The sequence below is a fragment of the Eucyclogobius newberryi genome, unplaced genomic scaffold (assembly GCF_026437365.1).
Source record: "Eucyclogobius newberryi isolate DKJ021-1_F unplaced genomic scaffold, fEucNew1.0.hap1 SCAF_3, whole genome shotgun sequence".
Taxonomy (NCBI): domain Eukaryota; kingdom Metazoa; phylum Chordata; class Actinopteri; order Gobiiformes; family Gobiidae; genus Eucyclogobius; species Eucyclogobius newberryi.
In genome coordinates, this window is record NW_027315945.1 from 10,920,003 (window position 1) to 10,934,527 (window position 14,525).

A 14,525-nucleotide genomic window follows, 5' to 3' on the forward strand; every position below is an offset into this window, starting at 1 on the left:
TACATTTTCATTCTGCCCACCCATATTCAGTGGGACAGAACCGTTAATCTTCCAACCACAGACGTTTTTACTTTCTGCATTCAGTGTCAAGAAATGTCTCCAAATATCTCCTATATTCTATACCATATACTTCTGTATGTCTAAAAAGCATCATTTATGGTAAAGAGAGACTATATTCCATCTCAACAGTAGGTTAACAGGCCTGCTATCTCAACATACCTGCATATTACAAACATGATTCTCCCTGTATTCTGTTGATGTATATATAGTATAAGCATAGAAAATTCCAGGTGTGGGTGTATGTTGTCATGGAGGACTTACTCACTTTCAGTGCAGACCGGACAGCAGCCAGTCCTGTTGAGGATCTTATTCTGTAACAGACAGAACACAGGGGTCAGATAGGCTTTCAGGGATTAAAGAAATAAATAAAAGATGCAGCAGGTCCATGGAAAAGAAACAGAAGCCCGGATCTCCACAGACGCTCAATGGACAGAGGCTGCTCACACAAAGGCAACGTCTGACACGAGATAGGACGTCAAAACTGCACATGCATTCACTGGTTGAATATAGTTCCATGATACAAAAGGTAAAAGACAGAGGGATTAACTACAGGAGATATAGTCACATTAGGGCAGACCATGAACAGTGTATCATACTAGTTGAGAAAATCTGTTAAAAGTTGGGTTCTGAGTTCAAGTGATTAATGTAAATCATAATTTTTAAACGCTCTATTGACCAAGAAGACCAAACCTGGTCATACATCATGCTCAGTGTTATATATGACGCACAATATGACAAATGCAGAGACCAAACAACACAACACAATGGCTGACATTATTTGGTGCTAGTTATTATTATAAATCTTCTGTAAATGAGATACAGTTGCTAAACATATGCCCTCAGATTAGAGTGTATCCAGTTCATGTCTCGACTGAAGCTCTTTCTGAAGGTTCAGAGAAGAGTATTTTCTATCTTCTGACTTGATCCAAAAATCTCTTGAGGAACGTCAAAAACTGTTGATGCATAAGTGCCACTCACCTCATTCCAGCCAACCATCGGACCAGATCTAATCATTCATAAGTGTCGAACCTTAAAACCCAACGCGACATCCCAGAATGGAACTCCCGACTGTAATAGTTTTAAATCCAACTTTGGACTGCCTTAAAAACATCAAGCACACTTTCCTTTCATTGGTGTGACATCCATTTGACGGCTAATCAACCAAAACCAAAATCAGAATCAACCACCGAGGTCATTACAATGCTGCTGCTTTTGTCAATAACCACAATTAGTTTACGGAGACATTAACAACCATTGCCAAAAAGGCCATATTTAAAAAAGAAAAAAAGTGTAATTCTATGCACTGCATTGGAACGTAGCAGTGGAAGAGTGACAAGATTTCTATGGACAAATATGGCAATCAAACTTAGGTAGCTATCATATCTGAACTAGAATGTTAAACAAGCTAACTGAGCTAGCATTACAATTGCCTGTATTGTGCTTTTGTTTGGTTCTGACAGATTTACAGTGGAGAGGAGAGGAGCACTCCAACAGCTGAAGCGGAGTGTGTAATGAGACACTGTGGATGAGTGTTGGTACAATATGTTTCAACTTCCATCAGAGGAGCAGATCAGAGGGCCCATTCACACACGCGCTTTCTGTGGCCCCGGGGAAGCCACACACACACACACACACATTGTACACACACACACACACACATTGTACACACACACACACACACACACACACACATGTCATAGCGACACAGATTGGTTTTCAGTGGCCTAAATATAGGGAAGCTCTTCAGCACCGTCAGTCAAACATCACACAGACAAAAGGCGGTTGGGAGACAGACTGTCTGCAGTGGAGGACAGGAGCTGACCCAGGGATGAACGCACAGAGAGGAGAGGGAGGAGAGGGAGAGAGGGAGGAGAGGGAGGAGAGGGAGGAGAGGGAGGAGAGGGAGAGAGGGAGGAGAGGGAGGAGAGGGAGGAGAGGGAGAGAGGGAGGAGAGGGAGGAGAGGGAGAGAGGGAGGAGAGGGAGGAGAGGGAGAGAGGGAGGAGAGGGAGGAGAGGGAGGAGAGGGAGGAGAGGGAGAGAGGGAGGAGAGGGAGAGAGGGAGGAGAGGGAGGAGAGGGAGAGAGGGAGGAGAGGGAGAGAGGGAGGAGAGGGAGGAGAGGGAGGAGAGGGAGGAGAGGGAGAGAGGGAGGAGAGGGAGGAGAGGGAGGAGAGGGAGAGAGGGAGGAGAGGGAGGAGAGGGAGGAGAGGGAGAGAGGGAGGAGAGGGAGGAGAGGGAGAGAGGGAGGAGAGGGAGAGAGGGAGGAGAGGGAGGAGAGGGAGAGAGGGAGAGAGGGAGGAGAGGGAGGAGAGGGAGGAGAGGGAGAGAGGGAGGAGAGGGAGGAGAGGGAGGAGAGGGAGAGAGGGAGGAGAGGGAGGAGAGGGAGAGAGGGAGGAGAGGGAGGAGAGGGAGAGAGGGAGAGAGGGAGGAGAGGGAGGAGAGGGAGAGAGGGAGAGAGGGAGGAGAGGGAGGAGAGGGAGGAGAGGGAGAGAGGGAGGAGAGGGAGGAGAGGGAGAGAGGGAGGAGAGGGAGAGAGGGAGAGAGGGAGGAGAGGGAGGAGAGGGAGAGAGGGAGGAGAGGGAGGAGAGGGAGGAGAGGGAGGAGAGGGAGAGAGGGAGAGAGGGAGGAGAGGGAGGAGAGGGAGGAGAGGGAGAGAGGGAGGAGAGGGAGGAGAGGGAGGAGAGGGAGAGAGGGAGGAGAGGGAGGAGAGGGAGGAGAGGGAGAGAGGGAGGAGAGGGAGAGAGGGAGGAGAGGGAGAGAGGGAGGAGAGGGAGGAGAGGGAGAGAGGGAGAGAGGGAGGAGAGGGAGGAGAGGGAGGAGAGGGAGGAGAGGGAGGAGAGGGAGGAGAGGGAGAGAGGGAGGAGAGGGAGGAGAGGGAGGAGAGGGAGGAGAGGGAGAGAGGGAGGAGAGGGAGGAGAGGGAGAGAGGGAGGAGAGGGAGGAGAGGGAGGAGAGGGAGGAGAGGGAGGAGAGGGAGGAGAGGGAGAGAGGGAGGAGAGGGAGGAGAGGGAGAGAGGGAGGAGAGGGAGGAGAGGGAGAGAGGGAGGAGAGGGAGGAGAGGGAGGAGAGGGAGAGAGGGAGGAGAGGGAGGAGAGGGAGGAGAGGGAGAGAGGGAGGAGAGGGAGGAGAGGGAGGAGAGGGAGAGAGGGAGGAGAGGGAGGAGAGGGAGAGAGGGAGAGAGGGAGGAGAGGGAGGAGAGGGAGGAGAGGGAGAGAGGGAGGAGAGGGAGGAGAGGGAGGAGAGGGAGAGAGGGAGGAGAGGGAGAGAGGGAGGAGAGGGAGGAGAGGGAGAGAGGGAGGAGAGGGAGGAGAGGGAGGAGAGGGAGGAGAGGGAGAGAGGGAGGAGAGGGAGGAGAGGGAGGAGAGGGAGAGAGGGAGGAGAGGGAGAGAGGGAGGAGAGGGAGAGAGGGAGGAGAGGGAGGAGAGGGAGAGAGGGAGAGAGGGAGGAGAGGGAGGAGAGGGAGGAGAGGGAGGAGAGGGAGGAGAGGGAGAGAGGGAGGAGAGGGAGGAGAGGGAGGAGAGGGAGGGAGCGAGGGAGGAGAGGGAGAGAGAGAGGGAGGAGAGGGAGGAGAGGGAGAGAGGGAGAGAGGGAGGAGAGGGAGGAGAGGGAGGAGAGGGAGGAGAGGGAGGAGAGGGAGGAGAGGGAGGAGAGGGAGGAGAGGGAGAGAGGGAGGAGAGGGAGGAGAGGGAGAGAGGGAGGAGAGGGAGGAGAGGGAGGAGAGGGAGGAGAGGGAGAGAGGGAGGAGAGGGAGGAGAGGGAGAGAGGGAGGAGAGGGAGAGAGGGAGGAGAGGGAGGAGAGGGAGAGAGGGAGAGAGGGAGGAGAGGGAGGAGAGGGAGAGAGGGAGGAGAGGGAGGAGAGGGAGAGAGGGAGGAGAGGGAGGAGAGGGAGGAGAGGGAGAGAGGGAGGAAAGGGAGGAGAGGGAGGAGAGGGAGGAGAGGGAGGAGAGGGAGGAGAGGGAGAGAGGGAGGAGAGGGAGAGAGGGAGGAGAGGGAGGAGAGGGAGGAGAGGGAGAGAGGGAGGAGAGGGAGGAGAGGGAGAGAGGGAGGAGAGGGAGGAGAGGGAGGAGAGGGAGGAGAGGGAGGAGAGGGAGAGAGGGAGAGAGGGAGGAGAGGGAGGAGAGGGAGGAGAGGGAGAGAGGGAGAGAGGGAGGAGAGGGAGGAGAGGGAGAGAGGGAGGAGAGGGAGGAGAGGGAGGAGAGGGAGGAGAGGGAGAGAGGGAGGAGAGGGAGGAGAGGGAGGAGAGGGAGGAGAGGGAGGGAGCGAGGGAGGAGAGGGAGAGAGAGAGGGAGGAGAGGGAGGAGAGGGAGAGAGGGAGAGAGGGAGAGAGAGAGGGAGGAGAGGGAGGAGAGGGAGAGAGGGAGAGAGGGAGGAGAGGGAGGAGAGGGAGGGAGAGAGGGAGGAGAGGGAGGGAGCGAGGGAGGAGAGGGAGAGAGAGAGGGAGGAGAGGGAGGAGAGGGAGAGAGGGAGAGAGGGAGGAGAGGGAGGAGAGGGAGGGAGAGAGGGAGGAGAGGGAGAGAGAGAGGGAGAGAGAGAGGGAGGAGAGGGAGAGAGAGAGGGAGGAGAGGGAGGAGAGGGAGAGAGGGAGAGAGGGAGAGAGGGAGGGAGAGAGGAGAGGGAGGAGAGGGAGGGAGAGAGGGAGAGAGAGAGAGGGAGGAGAGGGAGGAGAGGGAGAGAGAGAGGGAGGAGAGGGAGGAGAGGGAGAGAGAGGGAGGGAGAGAGGGAGGAGAGGGAGAGAGAGAGGGAGGAGAGGGAGGAGAGGGAGAGAGGGAGAGAGGGAGAGAGGGAGAGAGGGAGAGAGAGGGAGGAGAGGGAGGGAGAGAGGGAGGAGAGGGAGAGAGGGAGGAGAGGGAGAGAGGGAGGAGAGGGAGGGAGAGAGGGAGAGAGAGAGAGGGAGGAGAGGGAGGAGAGGGAGGAGAGGGAGGAGAGGGAGGAGAGGGAGGAGAGGGAGGAGAGGGAGGAGAGGGAGGAGAGGGAGGAGAGGGAGAGAGGGAGAGAGGGGGGCGTTCTTTGGTTCTGGATCCTACATCTACTCTGTGTCACCAACAGGTTGACTTTCAAAGGAGTAATACAGAAAAAAAAAAAAAAAGTGATACAGAAGCAACATGAGGAAAATGAGAAGTCCTTTGGCTCCTGCAGTAGAAGCACTTGTCCTGTCAGTAAGAGTTATGTTAACCAGCTTCAGATGTGCATAGAAACATGATTTTGTGTGTATGGATGGGGATTGATTCAAAATCAAAACTATTGTGACAAAAAAAGGAATCCAAATAATAAAACAGGGAAATTATTATATATATATATATATATATATATATATATATATATATATATATAGAATAAACGATGCTCATATTTGGTGTTATCACTCTTTCGTACAGGAGTGGACCGTGGTGGAGAAGCTTCCATTTGGACAGTGCTTTGGGCACTAGAGCACTATAAGGAGGGAAGAAATAATAAAACATATGATTCAACCCTAAGGAAGGTGATAGGTGACCCAAGAAAGACAGTGTGACACCCACAAACAAGCATTAACAAGATGATTCACAACATTTGAATGCTATACAAGTAAAACACATACTGTAGTATAGTTTTGGTTAAGGTTAATGTGTACAAGTTAAACAGTCACTTTGAAGTTCGTCATTTTTGCAGTAGGTTTTTAGAAAATGCCAGATATGAACCAGCTGCATGTGTTGTGCTGTTTTCAGTCAGAAACACGTCAAACTTAAAATTCAGCAACATGGTTTAATGTCTTAGCAGTTTATGAAGTTATAAAGACAGTTTTTTAATGAAAAATTATGGCTGATTAGTGAGAGATTTTTCTTTTTCCTGAAATCCTTAGGGAGAAATGAATGGAGAATGTTCTTCTGAGACCGGTCAAGGGTGGTCAGTGTTGGGCTCTACTGTCTCTGTAGGGATCATTCCTGCTCCTGCCATATCCTCTGTACTGATCTAGCTCACCTGTATTTGTCAGCATAATAAAATCCCCTCTTTATTCACACTCGCGGTGGCGTTAGTCCACATGGGACCACCTACGCTGCTGCGACCCGCGCTGACCACAGACGACAGGTGAGGGCTTGTAGTAGCCCGTGGAAGCGTGTGAACTTGGAGCTGATGGAGCGAGTGACCGCCAGTGACCGGAGCTATGCGAGGAATCCACTCCATCACCCACGGCCGACAGATGACCCGGCCGCACGTCACCCAAAGTCACCCACCCAGCCCCGTGTCACCCAGGGGACAGGTGAGTGAGGGTCGTGCGCAACAGCCCCTCTCAAGTTCAGTGGTAGACAGTCGTTACAATTATTTATGTGTAAAGTTGAACAAAAAAAAGTTTTAAAAGTAAAAATAGATACATTTTTTGGCATGTATTTTATCATATCTGGCCATGGGTTTCAGTTGTATTCATTTGCGCTGATGCCATAGCAATTAACAATAATCAAAACTAAATATCTATCTTTTGGTAGAGAAAGGCACCTCTAAACAGGAAGATGCAGTTGCTATGGTAAACATTTTGTCACGTGGTGTTGGGACAACCACCTGTCTAAAACCAAAAAGGTGATTATTGACTTTCAAAAAGGCATTCAAACCACCAGGTCAGTGTCATAAATGGAGCGAATGTAGAAATTGTGGACTTCTACAAATACTTGGGCACAGTATTTGAGTCAGAAATGAGGTTTGACAAAAACACAGATTCTGTTGTGAAGAGAGGACAACAAAGAATCCGCCTGCTGCGTAAACTCTTATAATGTGTCCATGATGCCCTCTGGGAGGCGCTACATTGCACCCAGGAGGAAAATACTGCTGCACTTTATGCCTTCTGCACTTGTGCTGAACAGTTAGAAACTTCTCATGTCCATTCTTGCTCCTGTGACCTGGAAAGGCCTTTTTGAGGATAAATAAAGTTTTCTGAACTGAACTAACCATACTTTTGAGATTTGTTCTATCTAAATTACTCTTGGAATATAAAGAGTTTTGATGACAAATTTTTCAAAGCTTATAAAGAATTATGTCTTTTTTAACGGTTGATAAATGTTAGAAAACGGAGGTGAGCTGATGTAACAGGGCAAACTTTGATCATAATGAGCTAAAAGGATCATTTTTGTGTGTTTATTTTTCTGAGGATAAATGCTGTGAAAAAGTACTTTGATAACAACATTTAAACTGAACACTACTGCAGTGGACAGAAAAACGTCTATATGTCTGTGAGCTAAAGCAGTTCTTACTCAACATTAACAACAAGATTTTTCTAATTGCTACAAAAAAGAAAATAAATTAAAACTATTTATCCCTGAAAACCAAGAAGCGATACTTTGCTATGCTGTTTTGGCCATGCTAAACACAATTTTCCAGGTAAAACACAGGATTTAAACCGCAATAAATCACAGGAACATCTTGTCATTTTGAGACGTCGCACAGCTGAAGTCAGAATCATTTGGTTCGTCATGGATTGTAAAGTTTGAGTGTCTGACAGGTCGGACATACACATGAGGATTAGGTGTTCTCTGGGGACGTTAGGCTCGGTCAGAACTGATTGTGATAGGCTGGACGGCTCGTCACTCACCGAAGGGCAGCTGGTGATTGGCACGCACTGTTTGGGCCGACACTCGATGTTGCCTTTGACACAAGCGCAGAGCGTACAGTTGACTGAGGACCACATGTCTCCTTCCTACAAAAGAGTGGATTACACACTGGTTACAATGCTGTCCTGTTTGTAACACCATTTTTTAAAATACTGTCCTAAACTACTGTATAAAAGCGAGTTATATATATGGTTCAATTTATACGTGTGGTCAATATTGGAACTATGAAACTTTAACGCTCAATACTGTTATGTTATTTCAAGGTTGGTAAATGGTAATTCAAAGGGATTTACAAGGTATTTCTTTAGCAATAAAACACAAAATGTAAGGGAGATACTGTAGGTTTAATGTAATACTGTGAAACCTTCCAGGCAAACCAGTAACATCTCAGACTGTTTAGAAATGTAAAAAACAGAACTGACAAAGCGGTTTGCAGCTGTTCAAACTTATTCCTCACTTTCTTAAATGCATTCTGAGCATCCTAATTATTCACTGTGATTAGAAAAATGCCCTAAAAGTAGATGCAGACAGCGCACAGAGGTCTCATTTTTATAAGTACTGGAGCAAAACTAATTTTACTTTTTTACATGAAAAACAAAACTATTACGGGTATTTTCTGAGGGCTTTTTTAAATGTACTATAAATAGTTTTGTTTGAGATGAAACTTTTGAATCAAAGGCTGTATTGTGTTCAGGCTATACTGTACGCCAGGGGTGGGCAATTATTTTCCTCCGAGGGCCATACTCGAATCCAGGCAAGTAGCGGATCATTGGTGTGAATTATTTTTTATTAAATATCAAATAAAATATCACTTTTCTATCAAATATAGGCTATTGAATCTATTATTTAATTCATTCCACGTCATATGTATTAAGGATACAAGTGCAGACAGATGCCTGAGGGCCAAAAAATAAATACAAAATATTATTTAAAAAAAAAAAAATACCCCACCCCTGCTGTAATAGAGCGATTTGGCAGGAATCGTCTTTGTTTGCTAAACGCTAATGCCAGTTCTCACCCTGTAGATCTTGTTGCGCACGCGGCAGTACTTGACCTCCTCCACTTTGACGTAGGAGAGGCACTGGTCACAGCAGTGCTCCCCCTCACAAGGGCCCGCTCTGGAGCAGCGCTTCCGGCACACCACAGTGGAATCCTGGGAAAATAATGCATATTTCTAGGTATGAAAAATGTCAAACTTTTATGATCTGGCATATTAACCTCACTGTATCGTATAATCCCATTGTAAGGTGTAACTTTCATGCTATGTAATTAAAACATTCTCTGTCATATTTCAGTAGATTCATGCCAAGAAAGTGTTTGATAACTGTAATGGCTTCACTTTTGCATCTAAAAAAAAAAGTAGTTCACGCTGTTTTTTATGTGTTTTCTTTTACCACTGGAAGAACAATGCAGTTTAGTTTCACATGTAGAACGTCCTTTATGAAATACCTTGCAGGTGCAGGTGGTGCAGTTGTCATGTTTAAATGAAGTGCCGTTCTCATAAACTTCACTGTGGAATAAACAGCTTCCTAACGACAAATCGAACACCTTCCTTTGACCTGAAGGAAAACAGTACAACAAAAGCATGAGGAGACGAATTGCAATCATTTGAGTGAAGTAGATGTGTGTCTGTCTTACCGACACAGCGGGAGCAGCACTGTCCAGGCGGAGTGTGGGTCAGGTGACCAGGGCAGGACAGAACTGGACACACCTCCCTCATGCACAAAGTACGTCCTCCCTACACACAAAACACCACATACAGTATATACTGATCATACCTTACACAATTCCACAAAGTTGATTGTGTGCAAACAAAAGATAGTGTTGTTCATAGAAACTGCTTTTAATTTAGTTTTAATTTTTGCTTTATTTTCTCATGGCATTTTTTCATTTGATTAATTATTATTTTTAATTGTTACTGTTGTTATTGTTTTGTAAATTGTCTTTGAGTGGCCTGAAAAGCGCTATATAAATAAAATGTATCATTTTATTTAATGTTAATTTTAGTTGAGTTTAGTATGATTTGAGTTTAGGAGGTATGCAAAATTGTGCATGTCACTCATTTGAGAAAAATAACATAAATATAATAACTATAAATCTGAAAAAGCTGACCAAAACCCCCCCCCCACATTTTTAAATCTTAGTTCTGTAGTTTACTGCTATTTAAATTAAACCTTGGCTTTTTCTTTCACTTTTCTAGGTTTAGAACATATTTTTATTTGGTTTAGTCCCTGGTTTAATACTAAACCAGCCCTTCAAGGCAACTGCTGTTATGATTTTGGGTGTTACAAAAATAAATGTAATTTAATTAATACATTTGCTTACTTTTAACAAGACATTGTATGAATATTAAATAATCAAAAACAAGACAGTATCCAGTTGTATCAGTATTGCCCACCCACATGATGAAGTTAAGCTAGTTTCTATTTGCTAATGGCAAGTCGTAAAATATTTTCAAGTTTACAATTTTAACTACTTCACTTTACACCAACATTATAGATTTTAGACATAAAATATAGAATAATAAAACTCTGGAATCATGTGCAGAGGAGTACACAAACTGCTATCCTTGGCACATCATAAACCGTGAAATTTTACAACTGTGATTCTAAATAACAGTAATTATCCTTTATGACGTGCAAATATCATTATTATTATTCCAGGCTCATAAAATCAAACATATTCAGACTGTATGATGCCTGTATGTTGCCTGAGTGTTCGTGTTCCCACAGACGCTCTGCTGTGCGTCTCGGTTCCCACATTACCCTTCTGTGCGTCACGGCCCCGGGTCCCATACTGCTGCCCATAACCTGTTTATGGCCTTACCTGGCTGGAGAGTGTGCTCCTGTGAATTTAGAAATACGAGCTCAGCCAATCGGGCGAGAGGATGTTGTTGTAGCTAAAATGTTGTGACCCCCGGGGGAGCTCAGAACTGACTTATTAAGGGGACAGAGGGGCCCCAGACTAATACAGAGGCGCGAGGGTAAACAGTGTTGATGTTGTGTTAATGTTCTGCGAGTCGGGCTGGAATAACAAGCTGGCATGGAGCTGCTAATGGGGTTTATGGGGACTGTACGGCAAGAGACATGGGACAAAAGGTATTAGCCAAAAGCATTTGGTGATTGTGAACCTGACTTTCTAAAATGAGAGTGCCACAGGGCCCTGTCAGGAATGTTGCGTGGAACTTGTTATAATATATTATATAATATATAATACTTACATTTGCTAATTACTGCAACTGCACAAATAAGAGGGTGGCTGAACACTTTTATGAATTTGAAATCTGGCTCGAGTCCTTCATTTCCAGATTTAAGCTGTTCAGGAGCATCACACAAGTCAACAGCGTTGCTGCTGTACCTTTAGGTGGTTGTTCCTCCAGTCTCCAAACTATTTCTCTCCAGCTCAATGTATAAAAAAGTGTCTGTGTTTTTTATCATTGAATGTGCCGCCCCCTGGCATTAAGCAGACATGGACAGAGGTGACATAATGTAGTGTTACTCACAGTGCAGGTGCATCTGACACAGGGCTGCCCCTCTGGACTGAACTCATCCTTCTCTTTGTACAGACGGCCCTCGAAGATACAGCCTTCACACACAAACAACAAGTGTTACTTCAACTGAAAACATCTCTGAGGAGGCTGTGTCTACAATCCCATAATAGTGTAAACCTGCAGTAAACAGTATCTATTAAGCACTCACTGGGGCAGGTGGGGCAGCACTTCTTGGGGTGGATCTTTGGGTTTTTGCAGTGAACCACACACTGCACCTCGGCCTCTGTCACCACTCCCTCCTGGAACAAAACATCAAATCACAATTTTACTTCAAAGATGTCAAGAAAATGTCGGATCCTTGTATATAATATTTAGTGTGTTTGATTTGATGTGTGGATAACTCCTGACCACACTTTGACAAATACTACTGTACAACCTTTTTTCTAACTAACTTTCTAACTAACTTTACTCCCGTTCATTCCCCGCTGCGTGCTCGTCATATCCACCCTAAACTTAACCCTCTATTCTTTTCGCTAAACCCTCTGACAGCAAACTGACCAAACAGAGCGGCGTGTTACTGCAGCGCTGAGGTCAGTGTGTGCGGGTGACATCAGGGCTAAAACAACGTGTCCGCTCTCATATCTGCCGACAGAGCACTCGGGCAGGATGAGACCGCACTACCAACCTGACAACGCCGACTCGTGCACGGTTTGGTGGCGGTGGTCCAGTGGTCTGTGCTGTTGTAGGATCGTCCGTCCAGCCTGCAACCTGGAACACACAGAGCAGAATGGGCTTAGGTCAGAGAAAGTAGTTGGGGTTAGTGGCGTTTGTAAAGAATAAAAGTTACCAGCAGCAGCTAAAACAAACCTATATCTCATCTTACATCATCAAATAAAATGTAAAAGTGGTTTCTAAACTTAATGATGACGAACATAGTCAAGATTCTAATGTGACATATTTTCAAAACAGCAATTTTGATTTTATCTTGTGGAAAATAAATCCTGCTCCCTCCTACAGCTGTGCCCACTTCCATTGTCCACTCTGCAATAAACAAGTAGCCTATTCATTATGGGACATTTACAGTAAGTGGTCTCCAATCGAAGTTTAAACATGCGCGTGAGAGAAACCTGATCAGAGCCATCGAGCGGCTGTGGGGTGAGACAGGGGGAGGCTTGGGTGACACTGCTGCGTGGGACGGTCGGGGGAGACTGTTCCCTAGACGGTTCTCTCCTCCTTCACTGGGGCCCGCTTTAGATGACAGCGCATCACCGTGAATTCCATCGCGTCTCAAATTCCTAAGAGCGAGCACGTTTTTACCTTTAAGTGGCATTATGCCCTGTAAGCAAAGGGAATGTGCTGCAAGATCTGTCGGGTCAAGCCCCCTGTCGCTGATGCTCTACTGTCATTTCATTTTGCCACGTAGTCTTTTTTTTACATTCAGATAATTGTTTAACAGCATGATAACAAATTAGTTGTGGTGATTAATGTGCATGATGCTCAAAAATCATATTTAACCAACTACATGAAATCCCGCAAAATATTCTAATTTTGTTCTGGTTTATTATGTTTCAGAAATAAATAAATAGGTACTGGGGATAGGTACGCACCCGCAGGCAGGTGTCTCAGTGCTAATGCTTATGCTAATTAGTTGTTTATTTCATATTAGGCCTATACGGTTTAACGTTTTTAGCTTTGAGACACAGTGAGCTGCACATGCAGAGTCTGTGAGGCCCCAATATTAGTCCGTACCAAGTTTGCATCAAAATTCAATCTGCACATGCCCAAATGCATTATAATGTGATATTATAAATTATATAAAATATATGAAAAAAGAAATCTTTGGACCAAATCTCTCTTTTTCTTTTTATCTCGTCATTACCTTGACTACTACATATTTATAACTTGAATTGAACATTTATTTGATAATGTGTACACTCTGACACAACAAAACCAGATGCTGTTTTCATAATCCGACTATAAAAATCCACAATCAGCCTGAACGTTTCAACAGCTATTCTCCTCAAGAAGCCTCACTCAGCACTATATTTTAATAAACTGTAAATTGTCTGCAATAAAGAATCTTATGGTGCAACTGTGAGACTATACATGTTTGATTTTATGAGGGTGATATTATGTACATGCACGGGAGGGAACACCCAGGGGTCCTAAATGCGCCACAATGTGACCACACAATAGAAAAGGAGCAGTCTGGGGCTTTCGTCGTCCAAGTTCTGCACATTTGAGCTCATTTAACACCGAGGTGGTGATAAAATGTAGCCACAGACTTAGCCCACACCCAGCGGTACATGGGTTATAACATTGTTTGGGTCTGTGGAGGGCAGGGGTGTGAAAGTGCTTTTAGGGAGGCAGAGGGACACAGCGGCAGTGCAAAGGGTTCATAAACAGAGTTGTATGTAGATGGTGAGAGATGCGACCTTATGGTTTAAGAAAGAAATATAGATAATGACAAGTATAGAGATAATTTAATGTATATATAGGAAAACTTTAACATTCAGCGCACTAACTATTTTATGCAAATAGTCATTTAAAGGTTATATATTATGCATTGTTTGAATTGTTACTGGCCTTTGGCCTACATGCTACATGTTCTTGATTACCTTTACTTTGGCATCCAAACATTCCCTCATCAGGACTCGGTGTTAGCACTCCATCTACTTATATATAATATTAGACAGGCTGTGATGAAACTGAGGTTATGATTTATTTGTTATTTGCTTGTTGCCTTGATTGTCTACTTTTTAAATTCTTTGATGGGTTGCCAAATATAAACTGATGGTGGTACTTCACTTTGTGGAAGTAAGAGGATGTCCTACAAATAAAATGTTAATGTTTGGGGAAAATACTACAGAGTAACTTGAATGCCGTTAGAGAAAGAGAACTACATGTCATTTGCAGGAAATTGGCTATCACTCTGGTAACAACTTTGCTATGGTAAAGGGTACTTCCCTTTACCATAGCAAAGTTGTTAAGTATTCAGACAGTATTCAAAAGAAAAGGACAATCCTTACTATCCATGGATTCTATATGTAGCCTGTTTGGAGAGGAAACATATCTACAGCTAGCAGCTAAAGATGTATGGCTAATCATCACTTGTATTTGTTTATTTGGGATGTAGAGATAGAGTCTGTTTCACACATGTTCAGTCCCAAACTCGGCGAGTGCGTTACCTTTACAGCGCTCACAGCAGGCTCCTGTCTGCTTCACCACCAGAGCACAGTCCTCTGACACGGCGGGACACTTCTCCTGCTTACAGTCCGCCTTGCCCTCCTGCAACACAACAACGCACCCCGGTTACAGTCATACAAACACTCTTTTTCAGCTCCATAGTGACACCAATAATAAAGTGTAACAATGTGGCCAAAAAACATGTGGTATCCAGTTTG

At 45.5% G+C, this 14,525-nt stretch overlaps 1 protein-coding gene across 1 annotated transcript in view; it reads right to left on the reverse strand.

Moving 5' to 3' along the window:
* bmper (BMP binding endothelial regulator) overlaps positions 1-14,525 on the reverse strand; it is a 37,617-nt gene that overhangs the window by 5,679 nt on the left and 17,413 nt on the right. Inside the window, exons 3-11 of the mRNA XM_072460111.1 lie at positions 14,310-14,409; positions 11,807-11,889; positions 11,330-11,420; positions 11,134-11,216; positions 9,270-9,369; positions 9,081-9,190; positions 8,650-8,784; positions 7,613-7,717; positions 326-371 (exon numbers count right to left, since the gene is read on the reverse strand). Coding sequence (XP_072316212.1) covers positions 326-371; positions 7,613-7,717; positions 8,650-8,784; positions 9,081-9,190; positions 9,270-9,369; positions 11,134-11,216; positions 11,330-11,420; positions 11,807-11,889; positions 14,310-14,409 — 853 coding nt within the window. The remainder of the gene's footprint in view (positions 1-325; positions 372-7,612; positions 7,718-8,649; positions 8,785-9,080; positions 9,191-9,269; positions 9,370-11,133; positions 11,217-11,329; positions 11,421-11,806; positions 11,890-14,309; positions 14,410-14,525) is intronic.